Source organism: Rosa rugosa, chromosome 3 (genome assembly GCF_958449725.1).
Source record: "Rosa rugosa chromosome 3, drRosRugo1.1, whole genome shotgun sequence".
Lineage (NCBI taxonomy): Eukaryota > Viridiplantae > Streptophyta > Magnoliopsida > Rosales > Rosaceae > Rosa > Rosa rugosa.
This window is the reverse complement of record NC_084822.1, coordinates 49,543,536-49,556,770: the sequence shown is the minus strand read 5'-3', so window position 1 is coordinate 49,556,770 and position 13,235 is coordinate 49,543,536. Positions and strand designations below refer to the sequence as shown.

Here is a 13,235-nt window from a genome sequence, read left to right as displayed (position 1 = left end):
AAAAGGACAAGAAATGATTTGGGTATGGGCATTGCGGCTATTGCTAGACCCTTTGTACATGCACACTCGGCTCTAAATATGGAAGCGAAGGCGTGTAGAGCGGGTCTTCTTCTTGGTATTCGCCAAGGTTGGTCGGAAGTTGATATTGAAAGTGACTCAACCCTGTTAATTGCTGCCCTCCAGAGTAAGGAGAAGAATTATTCGGAGGTAAGTCGAGTGTTAGATGATTGTAAAGATTACTTGTTGGCTTTTCAATCAGTTAGAATTCGGCATATTTTCTGTGAAGCAAATGGTGTTGCGGATCGGCTGGCTCACCTTGCTAGTTTGTTTTACTTTGATGATGTTTGGATAGATGAGACTCCTGCTATTATTCAGGATGTTCTCTATGGAGATTATTGTAATTGTTTCTCTGTAGCTCGGAGTTCATGTGTTATGTCCCCCCGATGCAAAATTATAATTATAATATAATAAATGAAACCGGACGTGGGGCTGAGCCTCCCAGCCTAGCTATAGTGACATTGTTTGTAATTGCAAACCCCTTAAAAAAAAAAAAAAAAAAAAGGACCAGAAAAGTTGCTTTACGCTATAGTGACATTGTTTGTAATTCCCACGAAGATATGATTAATTAGTAATTACGCGTTACAATTTTTCAGGACTATTCTAATATTAGAATATAGTTTTCTTATGTTTTGTAATGTTTGTCGTTACTCCCGTCTCCTGGGCTCGTTATTCTCAAATGGGCTGGACTTACCAGAAATCCACATGTCAGTGATCGGGAGCTCCCAGTTGATCTCTTTCTCCAATGTGAAATCAAAATCAAAATTCAAAACTTTCCAGTCGTCTCTGAATTTGATTTTCTTCCATCTTCGTCCCATTTCTTAAGTTGCTAATTTCCAGTCTTGTCCATTTGCTCCGTCTCCGTCTCCCTCTCTCTCTCTCTCTCTCTGTGCTTTGATAATTGAGATGGAGAGCTTACCGACGACGACAACGTCGAAATCGGACAGACGATCGAGATCGAAGCCTATTCAAACTTCCAAGCCTTCCATCTTCTTGGCCTTCTTCTCCTGCGTCGCTTGGCTCTACGTCGCCGGCCGGTACGTCCTCATTTTCTCTCCTTTATTTGTTTCCCTGAGCTTTGTGTTTGGCTGTCGATGTGATCTTTAAGAGTGCTTGATTTTCATGGAGTCGGCAACTTTATGCAGGTTGTGGCAAGATGCGGAGAACAGAACAGTCTTAGCTAATCTTCTTAAGAAAAACTTAGGCCAGGTTCATCTCCAAACCTCTCAATTCCGAGCTTTAGTTCATAGAAACTGAAAATCTGGTGAAAATTGACGGCATCTGTTTGTTTAATATGTGATGTATTTTGTTGCCAGAGACCGATGGTGCTTTCAGTTGAAGATAAGTTAGCAGTCCTTGGATGCAAGTATGTTCCTACATTTCGTTTATTCGTATTCGGATTTTATTTGAGTTGTGCCTAGTGTTTGTTTTGGTAGTAATGGTGATGGTTTTTAGGGACCTGGAGAGGAGGATTGTTGAAGCTGAGATGGACTTGACGTTGGCCAAGAGTCAAGGCTACCTCAAGAACAACTTGAAGCAAACCTCTGGTCCATTTCTTGCCGTTATTGGAGTTTTTACCGGATTTGGCAGCCGTTTGCAGCGGAATGGGTTTCGAGGGTCTTGGATGCCTAAAGGTCAGTTAGGACTTCTGTTGGAATTTTACTTTACGTTCTTTCTCTGATAGAATGTTAGGATTACAAGTTAGGTTTCTATGCACACTGGTTGAGATTAAGTCACTTTCATCCTTATAGGATCAGATAAAGAGACTGTGTTGTGTAGGATGTCTAGCACCATAGATTATCTCTGATGACAAACATTAAGAACATTTAAACCTTTTCTTTACTAACAACAATATATTATATATTCCTATTGACCTTTGCAGTTGATGCTTTGAAAAAACTTGAAGAAAGAGGAGTAGTCATACGTTTTGTGATTGGTCGGAGGTTTTTCTCGCACCTTATCCCCAATAGTAGTACTATAAACTTTGTTGGTTTATATTGGAGTTTTATTTGCTCTGGCTGAACTGTGAGATAGTTGGTACAGGACATTCTTCTTATCATTTTATTTATTGTGGCTTGCAGTCCCAACAAAGGTGATAGCTTAGACCGCAATATTGATGAGGAAAGTCGCGCGACACAGGATTTCTTGATTCTTGTAAGCAATAAGTCTACTGTTACTCTCGTACATCTGGTTCAATCGTTTGCCCCGGGCTATACAAGTATTATAGGAGACATAAAGTTGTGATATAATGATAAATGACAAGTAATACATATATAAATTTTGAACTCTACTTAGGGATTAGAGTAACCTGTTTGAATATACAAATGTTGTGATAAGGCTTTTGTTATACTGTATTGGTCATGTGCAATAAAACAAAATTCATCACATAATTAGAGTTTTTGGTGTGGGGAACAACGCTTGATGTAATTAAAGTGGATAAATTTTAGCGAAAGCCGGTGTTGATTGCCTCTTATATCACTGATGACTTGTATTTATCTGTATTTTAGCGAAAGCCGTTGTTGGTTGCCCTTTATATCACTGATGACTTGAATTTATCATTTCTATAATATATAGTCTAATATGTACTAATTATTACATTAGGAAGGTCATGAGGAGGCTCAAGAAGAGTTGCCTAAGAAAGCAAAGTTCTTCTTCAGTACCGCAGTTCGAAATTGGGATGCTGAATTTTATGTAAAAGTTGATGACCATATCGATCTTGACCTTGGTAAATTTTCAGTTTCTATAATTTTGTGAGAAATTTTAAGCCTATGTTCCACCCTATTCAGAACATTTTTCACTTGTCATTTAAGACTTTTTTTCCTCACCTGACACAGAGGGGATAATCGGACTTCTTGAAAAACGTCGTGGTCAAGACAGTGCTTATATTGGTTGTATGAAGTCAGGAGATGTGATTGCTGAAGAGTACATACCTCTCTATCCCTATACCTTTGTGCAACGTTCTTGTATTCTTCTCTTGTAGATCTTGATTGTTTATACTGCAAATATAATGCAGCTTTTGAGCACTGAAAATGTTTTGATTTGCAGGGGAAAGTCTTGGTATGAACCTGACTGGTGGAAGTTTGGCGATCAGAAATCGTAAGTGGATCAATCCTATGGAACAAAAAAAGCATATAATGGGGCTTTGAATACTTGATGTCTGTTGATTCACTTGTGCACCCACACACACTCCATCTGTAGTAATCGGTCAAGATAGGGAGGTGATTTTAGTGTTTTGATCATGATGATAGAAAAAAAATGTAATGGCCGTTGCTTAGTAGATCCTTTTGTGTCTATGTGTATGTTCTATGTATGCCATGGATACATGTAGAGAGTGAGTGTGTGTTTGTCATGTTCGAACTCTTAGATCTAGGATTAGAACCTTATGAGCTTGAGTGTCAGATAAAAGGACAATTTCTAAAATTAGCTACTTAGTTACTTACTAAATTCTATTTAGGTGGTTTTGAGATTTTCTACATATCAAGTTCAGGTAGTCACAAGTGCAAGATATTCTCACTGGCTAAATTTTAGTTGAAGTTGTCTCATTCCAATCACCTCTTGCCCATTTCAGGTACTTTCGACATGCCGGTACTTCACTCTTCATACTATCGAAGAACTTAGCTCAGTACATAAACGTTAACAGGTCTGTTCTCAAAATTAGAGCTGGGGAAAATGGTTCTCTTTTGAATATAGTTTGTTACAAGTAGTTTGTTGCTTGGGTTGTATTCATCATAGGTCGCTGTCAGAGTTATCCATGATAACTGAAAACTCTTGAGTAGTTACATTGAATGGTACCTAGCTTATAAGTATGCAGTAATATTGAAATTAATTTTTTTTTTATAGTACATATTCAGTATTTGAGGACTGAATTTCTTTGTTCAGTCACAAATGAAATGAAACAGATCTCTCATTGAAATGTCAGTGCCTAAGTCGCTTATGGGATGTTTTTGTAATATAAGATGGATAAGATTTTGGAGTTTAAGCTGTTTTGCAAGCTGTTTACCTTTTAATGAGAAATTTCACGGACTTAGTTAGCAAAATTATACCTGTTAAAAAATATAGATCTCATTTCAGTTTTCTTTTCATTTGCAGTGCATCTTTGAAGACTTATGCTCATGATGATGTATCAGTGGGTTCATGGATGATGGGTATCCAAGCGACTTATATTGATGACAACCGTCTTTGCTGTAGTAGCATTAGACAAGGTAACTCCCATGCTTAGTTTTTGCTAAAAGAACAGAGAAGAAGAATTTGCAAAAAAAAAAAATCTTGTCTCAGGTCTTCTAGCTTGAAAGTCGAGAATAACCAGAGAGCGAGCTGCTGTTTTAAGTGATTTTACCCAGTTTTCTGGTTATTCTTGACTTCATTGATGTAACTTGTGTTAACGATCGCCATTTGTCCTTAATTTCCAATCTTGCAGACAAGGTCTGTTCATTAGCTTGATGAAGAGGAGGATAAGATCTCTTGTTAGAAGGGAAACAGATCCGGTTGTTCAGCAAGTTCTGCGTGAGCCATCAGAATTAACATTTGGATCACATCCACATCTATGTTGAGCTGAGGTGCTGTGAAGGCTACAAAGGATTTGCAAGATCATTCTTTTATGAAGGTCGAGGAGGATTTTTTTTTCTTCCTCTTATTATTTTTTATTAGTGATAGACAGGTTGACCACACTGCAGCAGATTAGAGCTGTTCAATGTGAGTGAGTGATGGTTGACTACGGGTTGTATTGACTTATGAATCTTACATGATCAATGATATTAAAGCTTCTCACTTGACTTGCTGCATTGTGTTATGCATTGTCTGCCTCTTCCCCAGGAGTGGCAATGTAGCTCGTTTTACTTGCTGTACTCGGTCCAAGTTTTTGTAAGTCCAGACATCCAAGAAACTCACAGCATTGATATTTTTTTTTGAGAATGCGCAGCATTGAACTTAAAGACAACGGTTAATGGCAAAATTTATTGACAGCATTGAATTGGGAATTACAAATGGCCGCCAAAACTTCATCAAATGCTAAAAAAATTTCTTCTCATGGCTATTACAACTGAACATGAATTCACAAATCCTATTTTTTTGAATCATTTCTGAAGAGAGAGTAAACCTAATCCGTACCATATGTTGACCAGAAGCCAATCAAGGAGATGCCACCTGCTGCTCTTGAATTGCAAGAGGTACAGCTGGTCTCCATGTTGTCCCATCTGGGTTGTCCATAAGAGTGATTCCCACAGCAGCTAAATTTTTTCGAATTGTATCTGATTTTTCGTACTCTTTGTTCTTCCTTGCTGCAGTTCTTTCCTCGATTTTCTGCAATACTTGATCTTCTGTTAATTTTGCACGCTTCAAGGCTTTTTCTCTCAGCTGCTGCAGAATCTGTAGCATAAAAATGTTTGTCAGGTTATACAACAAACACTGACCAGAGATGAGAAAGTTCTACAATAAACCCAGGAAGCTAATAGAGGCATTAGGAGTTCAGGAATCGAATAATGCAAGATGTGGTAATGCAAGTTTCTTGTAAAACGCAAAGAAATATCATGTTTATATAATGCAGTGGAGAGTAGTCTCCTCAGACCAACTTCTGTACCTCGGCGTAACTTGCAGGCAGTAATCCCAAAATGCTTAAAACATTCCTGGTAATCTTTTCCAAAGCTGCAAGAGACTCTATCCTCAATGCTTGCTTCTTGCCCTGTATGTATTTACAAAGGATGCAGAGATCAACACAATTTGAAGAAATGATTATAAAAGCTAGGGTACAGATTATATCATTAATGAGAAATAAGGACATGAGTTGTACAGAAGATTGAACAAACTGACTCACAATTTCATTCTATCCTGACAGTATATGCATCGAACCCTCCTCCTTTGATATACAAAACTAACCGTACATTATTTGCAAATCAAAATAAAAGCTACATCACACCCTTAGGATAAAGAGTTTCTACATGCTTGCCTACATTTTATTAATTATAATCTCAAGGTTAAAATTAATGAACACTTCACCATACCTTGCGAGTGTGTAGCAGATCATTCATAGTTTTTAATGGGTCTGATAATGCACCAAAAACAACAGAACTGTGAAGATCATCCGACATTGATGTTACAAAAACATTGTAGAACTTATTGATGCTTTCCACTATTTCAGGAGGAATGGTATCCTTCAGGGTTGGCACATCATGCTGGCTTACGACACTTTCACAATCATATAAAGTCTGAAACCAAAGATTAATTTTGATTAGCACAGATACTACACATTGGGAACATATTAAGTACATAAACAATTTAAAAAGATCCCTTCTGGGTATTAATTCTCAACATATTGTGAAATCGTGCTTGCATAAAACAAACTATTCAGAAATATTCAATCCCATCTTCCATTAATGAGTAAAGAATATAAATTGCTCTGAAGAACAACAGCAGATTGGACCAAAAAAAAAAAAATACACTAATATATGTGATACACATATTTCGGGTTGTCACTCTGTATTTTATACACATGCACCTTCGCTGTGGTTCCATGTATGTGTTTGGCATTGGCTGAGTACATGAGAAGTAGGATGTTATACCTGAAATATGTAGAAGATCCGCTCTGAAGTGCTTTCAAGCTGCACATCAGAGTAGTTGATTGGAGACTGATAATGGGTCCCTAATAAGAAAAGTCGCAAAGCCAATGGATGGTATAGGTCTATAACCTGAAATATCAAATATTTATAACATACGTATTAAATCAGACAAGAATTTGACTCTAAAGCTAGATACTCAACCATAAGAAAGATGGTTCCCAAGAATTTAGAAGAAAAAAATTGTGACCACTCTAAAAAGTATGGTATCCTTTTACCTGCCGAATTGTAAAGAAGTTCCCTAGGGATTTCGACATTTTCTCGGAGTCTATAGTGACAAAACCATTGTGTATCCAGTAGCTTATATCACTTTGTTTACATGCAGCACAACTCTGAGCAATTTCATTCTCATGGTGGGGAAACACAAGGTCCATCCCTCCACCATGTATGTCAAAAGAGTAACCCAAATACGCAGCACTCATGGCACTGCACTCGATATGCCAACCAGGTCTTCCAGGGCCCCATGGACTGTCCCAGAAGGGTTCACCTTCCTTTGCAGACTGTAACATTAAAAGATTTCATTAAACTTCTGCAGTTGAATTAATTAACAAAAACAAGAGAGCATAACCAATAGCTACCATCAGTTACTTGAGTTCAAGACACTACCTTCCATAAAGCAAAATCAGCAGGATTTTTCTTCCTTGAATCAACAGTGACTCGCTCACCGGCTCGATTATCTTCTAATTTTCGCCCAGATAGACGTCCATAATCTGGGAACTTGTCAACACTGAAATAGACATCCCCATCAACTCCATAGGCATGTCCATTTTCAATAATCTGCCCATAAAGCACACCAAAAAATCAGTACCTGATACATTGCGCATCCGAGGAAAACATCCTAAGGTCTAGCTACACAGATGACATATGTGAAGCGTGATAACAGATTCATCAATGATGTGTCTAAATAATAAATATATAAACATCATAAGCACTTCCAAGTTTAATCCTCAAGACTCACACTAAAGGCAAAGCAGAACCCTTATAACAGTGCGCCCTTTCTGAAAGAACACGAGGTGCTAAAAGCTTGAGTGGAAAATACCTGCTTAATCATATCAATGATCTGTGGCATGTGATCGGACACTCGCGGTTCCACAGAAGGAGGCAGGCAATGAAGATACTCCATATCTCGATTGAACTCCTCACAGTAACGCCTACTCAAACTGATTGGATCCTCTCCCAATTCATTTGCTCTAGCAATTATCTACAGAATTCGAAAAGTGTAGACTCAGCAATCCTGTAATACCAATGTGGATAGTAATTTTCCTAACTCACGTACATTTTCAACCAAATTCACAACTTTTCGTAACCACGAAACCGAAAACAGTAGAACAATGTGCATCTAACTATCGAAAAGCACAAGCCTATCATAAAGAAACTCACTTTGTCATCAACGTCGGTGAAATTTCGAACATAAGTGACCTGATAGCCCAAATGCCTAAGATATCTGCCTATTTCTCAAAACCAAAGAGCCTCAAATCAGCAAAAGAATTCGAATTCAAACAAATAAAGGTGAGAGGAAGAAGATGGACCTGTAGAGAACATCGAAAGTGACGTAGACGCGAGCGTGGCCAATATGGCTAAGATCGTAAGCTGTGACTCCACAGACATACATGCCCACTTTGCCTTCAATTTTGGGCTTAAAGAGCTCCTTCTTCCTGCTCATTGTGTTGTGGAGCCAGAGCTCCGACGACGCTGGACTCTCCGATTTGGTGGCGACATCAATCGACGGCTGGGAGTGGCTTGAAGAAGTACTCAGGCAACGGATTCTCCTTTTGGGGTTGTTGAAACGGTGCGTTCCGAGTTGAAGCGTCCGAGTTGAGAAGAAGGGTCTGTAGTACTTGAGCAGAGTGCCCATGTTTGCTCTCCTACGTTCCCTGAGCTTCTCGGATAGTGCGGTTTATGAAACTACTCTCGGGCTCGGGTTTGGTCCATTGGGAGCCAATATGAATTGAATCTCTCTGTATTTTTATCTTTTAAAAATCGTACATAAAAATTGGGCCTCATGTAATAAGTTCACATGCTTATGTCCTAGTCCTACGAACGGGTAATTTTTTTGTGAGAAACTTATTAATTTCGTGTGTTATAATCCACAATTTTGGTGAAATATAGGCAAAATGGTCAAGATTTTCAAAATTTATTTTTGGTGGTAAAAAATTTTTAGGATTAGTTTCCACGTGGTGATGTCGGAGCCTCTCGAGGCAATTTTAGTCCATTTGATACTTTGAATTTTTTGAATCGAAAAAGTTTTAAATTCACATTAAAATTATCAATCTCCGTAGTTCTAATTTTGACAATCTATATATTGACATGTACGATTTGGCAATCTACAAACAACTTGTCCATTTTAGCAACCTATTAAGCTCCTATATATTTTTCTTTAAAAAAAATAAAAGAAGAAGAAAACTGAGTTAGCTTGGTCACAAAGAGCTTTGCTTTCAACAAGAACAGTTGTTTCTGCTGGGATCCATCAATGATAAAATCATCATTCATTCATTCCTTTTAAGCCGCCACATTTCATTCTTGTGGCTCAAAGGCTAATGAAAGAAAAGAAAGTTCTTGTAAATTAAGAGTTTTTCCTTTTCTTGTAAATTGTGAGACTTGTAATATCTTGTTAATCTTACAAGTCTTGGGTCACAAAGAAGAACTAGCTCTATCTATTTACAAGCAGGTACAGTTATGTTGGGAATGTGAACAAATACAATAGAGAAAGGTGCCACAGAGGTGGGATCTGACATCCCTACTATCACTGGCTCCAAACTTGGGATTTTTCCTGCTGAATCTACGGTTAGTTCTTTCCCATTTAGAAGCATAACTCGGCTGTGCAAGTCCCCATCTTTAGCTGTTAGGTGGTATTCTTCTCTTACATCGTTCTTGGTTGTTTTAGAATCCTTGAGGCCTTGTTCCAAATTCAAAGTACTGCGGCTGCCACCATTTTCAGTTGAAACATCTACTTGAACTGTAGTGTTACCGTCTAAGTTGATGAGCAGCACTGTGATTCCTTGCTGCATTGATCAGAGAAGAAAGTTGATTGATTATCTTTATACTTTATTGCCCCTCGAATGTTATGTTGCTAGATGAGATCTCAAACAAGAGTATATATATTCAATTATTGATAGTTTAGCAACATAACATCCCGAACATATACCAAAATAACATTTTCCTTCATTACAAGTGAGTTTTTGTGCAATTCTTTTACTTACTGTTTTCTTGGAACAATGAGAGTAAGTGCGCAGTTTCTTTGTCCCGGAAAAGCTTGTTGACAGGACATTGTTTCCCATTAGACGATGCCAAAGAAGAGCGCTGCAAAGGCAATACATTTGTCAAATCGGTCTGGTTTCTTCTTTGGAATGTAGATCAAGAAGACTAGTGTTGGTCTTCATGATATGTACTAACCTGTAATAATCAGGATTTGGTTGAAAGGTTTGGATGTCAAGGAGGCCATAATTTCCACCAATGAGTGTTTGTCTGCAATATGTTTTCGTATCATAAGATGCTGCCATCCCAAGCTGGTCCAGGTACCTGTGTGGTTAGTGGAACACACGCATAAATTTTTCGTAATTCATCAAAATGTTTAGAAACTATAGTAGCAGATCAAGTAGAAGAAAAAGTTGAGATGCAACTTAGTTACCAGAAACTGAATACAAATGCATTTGTAACAAGATTGTGACCACTGTTGTAAGCACCTCCTGATTCACCAACCCATGCCACTGCTGAAGTTTTTGAATTCTTAAGTAGCATTTGTAGGTCACTGAAGGTTTTGGAAATACCATCAAGAACAGATGGATCGAGGATCTTGTCAACAAGATCCGGGGCACTACCTTAAATCATATGATCAAAAAGGGAAACAGGCAAGTGTCATTTAATAAGTTCAATAGCCAAAAATTAATTGGAAGTAAAGTGCTTATATATATATATACCTGGACCAAGGTTGTATATGTGGTGTGTGAGTACTTGAACAGACTGAGGTGCTTTATCAACAAAATCTGAGAACCAACTGGAATCAAAGAACCCTCCTGGTGCCAAGACTAGTGGCTTAGCTAATTCAGAACCTGAATAAATATCTTGCACCTTGTTATGGAGAGAGTTTATGTCCGAAGCGTATTGGTCTGCTGTGACTCTTGTTCCAACTCCACTCCCACATAGTTCATTTCCTGAGCATCAAGATCAAATTTCTTAACAGCTTTCCAAGAATATATGGCTTTCAACATATCTACCAAAAAGTATGGTATAGAAGAGTTACCTAGCTCCCAACCATGAATTGTGTATCCTTTGTTGACTGTATATCTTATAAAAGATTCAGCATTACTCGCATTCCAATCACCCACAGCAGCACCATGGGAATCTATGGTCCTGCCTTGCAGTGCATTTAGTCCAAATATAACAACAGCCCTGTTTTAAAAATAACAACTTCACATTCAGAAAATTTTATCTAGTTAATGAGAGAATCGAAGATCAGATAGGAATAAATTGATTCGAATAAGATGCACAATTCACTGTCAAACTATTTTAAGGTATTTAAGTAGATACTTTACCCAGCATTCTTGAACAAAATGTTCAGTTCATCCCATCTAGGCATAGGTAAGTAACCATCAGAGAAGCCAAACAACTGTGAACTATCTTTGACAAATGAAGTATGATGTTTTGGACTGTCTTCTGTCTGGTATATGACTTTGTCTTGTAAGGTGCCGCCCAGCCTAAATTTCAAGGGTGAAAATGCTACAATAAAATAAAGAGGTGAGTTCTATCTACAGCATTATATTTGCAAACTAGAATTAATTTATGGCAGATGAGACTCCTTTACCTTTTATTGCATTCAAAAGTATATCGTTGCCAAGGTCCTGCCATAAGAGAAAACAAGAAAATACACATCAGAATTAGAATATCAATCAAATAATGCAAATTCGTAGAAGTTACTGCAAGTTTCATATTCATTCTCTTTTTTTTTTTTTTGGACAAAGGAGAAGAGCATCTTAGGAATAGGTCAACCATACTAGTTGACAAATATTATGTCACCAGTAAACTATTGAGATCATAATTTTCAACCTCTAGTATCAAACCAAGAACAACCCTCTACAAGAATCGAGTGGTTTCACTTTTTAATTACAAAGTTGAGCAACAACACAAAATCAAGATATGGATATTGCAAAAGACACACCCCTGCACTTAAAAGGTGTGAAATTTGTTCACTGATATACATGGACCCAGAAAGAGAAAAAGGAGACATGTATGTAAGTATGGACTATTTGGCATGGAAAAAGTATTAGGAGGGTTATGACTTACTACATTAAGAAGAGAAGCATTGCCCCAGCTACAAGTTCCATAGTCGCATTTCTCCGGCGGCCACCAATCCATTGTAGCACAAACAAAGTCATCGTCTATGCTTCCGATTGCAGCTGTTCCATTGACAAAGACAGTGTCTTCCTCCGTGCTCTGTGAAGCCACAGAGATCGAGTTGTGTTTGTGAGTGACATCGTACAGCCAGAAGCAAACGAAGAAGAGAAGAACCAGAGCACGCATTATTTCACACATTCAACCTGTGCAGTAGGCCAGTAGTCTCTGTTTCTATATAGGTATACGAGCTAGCTAACTGCCATGGAAGTGCGGCAGGCTTGGCTTTAATGCTACGGTTCACATTGGTCTTTTCGATGAGAGACTACAACTGGGGAAGAAGCTAGTGAGTGGGTACGTGATTGACTTGGGTTTTGGTGATGTGACTCATTAACTAGTGTGGAGCATGCATATACACCTATGATGTAAGCTAAACTAAAAGTGCAGTCTAGTGCAGCTCTTATCCATCCTCCGCCGACCCACTAGCAAATACGTTATTTTGATAGTCTCAGAAGAGCCATTTCGAGACTCACTGCAAAACAAACGTAGCATTTTGACTTTCAAACCCTGTTTGTAACGGCCTACAACACCATTATGTTTTGGACCATGAAATTCAGTGATGGATCTAGGATTTTCAACTGGGCACGTAGAGCAGGAAAGTTCAAGTTTATTGTTTTCATTTTTATAAGCATTTCGTCAAACACTTTTTCTTTACTTTGTAAAATAGCAATAGAAGGCACCTAGATGATATATACATATATACCTTTCTGATCTGATTGAGATCAACCAACTAACCAAGGCAGGTTTCAATGGAAGGTCCTGGAATCTTATAGGTGGAATCTGGGGGAGCCTTATCTTGTAAGTAGGAAATTTTAATTCAAACACTTCAACATCATTAGTAGGATAACTATGACTTTGATATGTTTTGACATGCTTGGTGGGAAACACAACAACGCACGAGCACCTCTCTCTGGTCCTGGTTAGTGTCACCACCCTGGCCATGAACCATGATAATGACTGGCAACACCTCTGTTGCAAAAATTGGACATTGCGTCACGATTTTACGACTGTTGGAGTGACTATGATTGTGTCCGAAAACGTTTTCAAGTAACAAAAATTCACACACAAAAGTAGTATAAGTCTTACGGAAAGAATGTGGGCAAAACTTAATTAATTGGGTGTTTATCAAATAAATATGTCCTTCTATAAAAGTATACCTAACAATAAATAGACCATATTTTG

The 13,235-nt window shown here is 38.0% G+C and overlaps 3 protein-coding genes across 6 annotated transcripts; 1 reads left to right on the top strand and 2 right to left on the bottom strand.

Moving 5' to 3' along the window:
• Positions 1-736: 736 nt before the first annotated feature.
• On the top strand, positions 737-4,829 carry LOC133737724 (hydroxyproline O-galactosyltransferase HPGT3-like). Its single transcript, XM_062165229.1, has 12 exons — positions 737-1,094; positions 1,203-1,266; positions 1,374-1,423; positions 1,513-1,691; positions 1,940-2,000; positions 2,139-2,211; positions 2,659-2,782; positions 2,892-2,979; positions 3,103-3,153; positions 3,626-3,697; positions 4,147-4,259; positions 4,475-4,829. Exons 1-12 carry the CDS (start codon positions 964-966, stop codon positions 4,495-4,497), a joined length of 1,029 nt encoding a protein of 342 aa, XP_062021213.1. The 5' UTR covers positions 737-963; the 3' UTR covers positions 4,498-4,829.
• A 148-nt stretch (positions 4,830-4,977) lies between these two features.
• On the bottom strand, positions 4,978-8,621 carry LOC133737723 (cysteine--tRNA ligase, chloroplastic/mitochondrial). Of its 3 annotated transcripts, none has more exons than XM_062165226.1 (9): positions 8,195-8,621; positions 8,046-8,109; positions 7,705-7,866; positions 7,272-7,442; positions 6,884-7,165; positions 6,612-6,737; positions 6,054-6,257; positions 5,633-5,734; positions 4,978-5,421 (listed from the first exon to the last, which is right to left on the bottom strand). In XM_062165226.1, the coding sequence occupies exons 1-9, from the start codon at positions 8,518-8,520 to the stop codon at positions 5,185-5,187; spliced, it is 1,674 nt and encodes a 557-aa protein (XP_062021210.1). In that variant the 5' UTR covers positions 8,521-8,621; the 3' UTR covers positions 4,978-5,184. The 3 variants fall into 3 exon arrangements, with proteins under 3 accessions (XP_062021210.1, XP_062021211.1, XP_062021212.1); XM_062165227.1 differs by having other exon boundaries at positions 8,046-8,113; positions 8,195-8,407; XM_062165228.1 differs by lacking the exon at positions 8,195-8,621 and having other exon boundaries at positions 7,705-7,899; positions 8,046-8,113.
• A 515-nt stretch (positions 8,622-9,136) lies between these two features.
• On the bottom strand, positions 9,137-12,531 carry LOC133738183 (heparanase-like protein 3). Of its 2 annotated transcripts, none has more exons than XM_062165645.1 (9): positions 11,949-12,531; positions 11,467-11,503; positions 11,198-11,381; positions 10,906-11,054; positions 10,583-10,816; positions 10,294-10,483; positions 10,059-10,184; positions 9,866-9,965; positions 9,137-9,667 (listed from the first exon to the last, which is right to left on the bottom strand). In XM_062165645.1, exons 1-9 carry the CDS (start codon positions 12,192-12,194, stop codon positions 9,320-9,322), a joined length of 1,614 nt encoding a protein of 537 aa, XP_062021629.1. In that variant the 5' UTR covers positions 12,195-12,531; the 3' UTR covers positions 9,137-9,319. The 2 variants fall into 2 exon arrangements, with proteins under 2 accessions (XP_062021629.1, XP_062021628.1); XM_062165644.1 differs by having other exon boundaries at positions 11,946-12,524.
• Between the last annotated feature and the right edge of the window lie 704 nt (positions 12,532-13,235).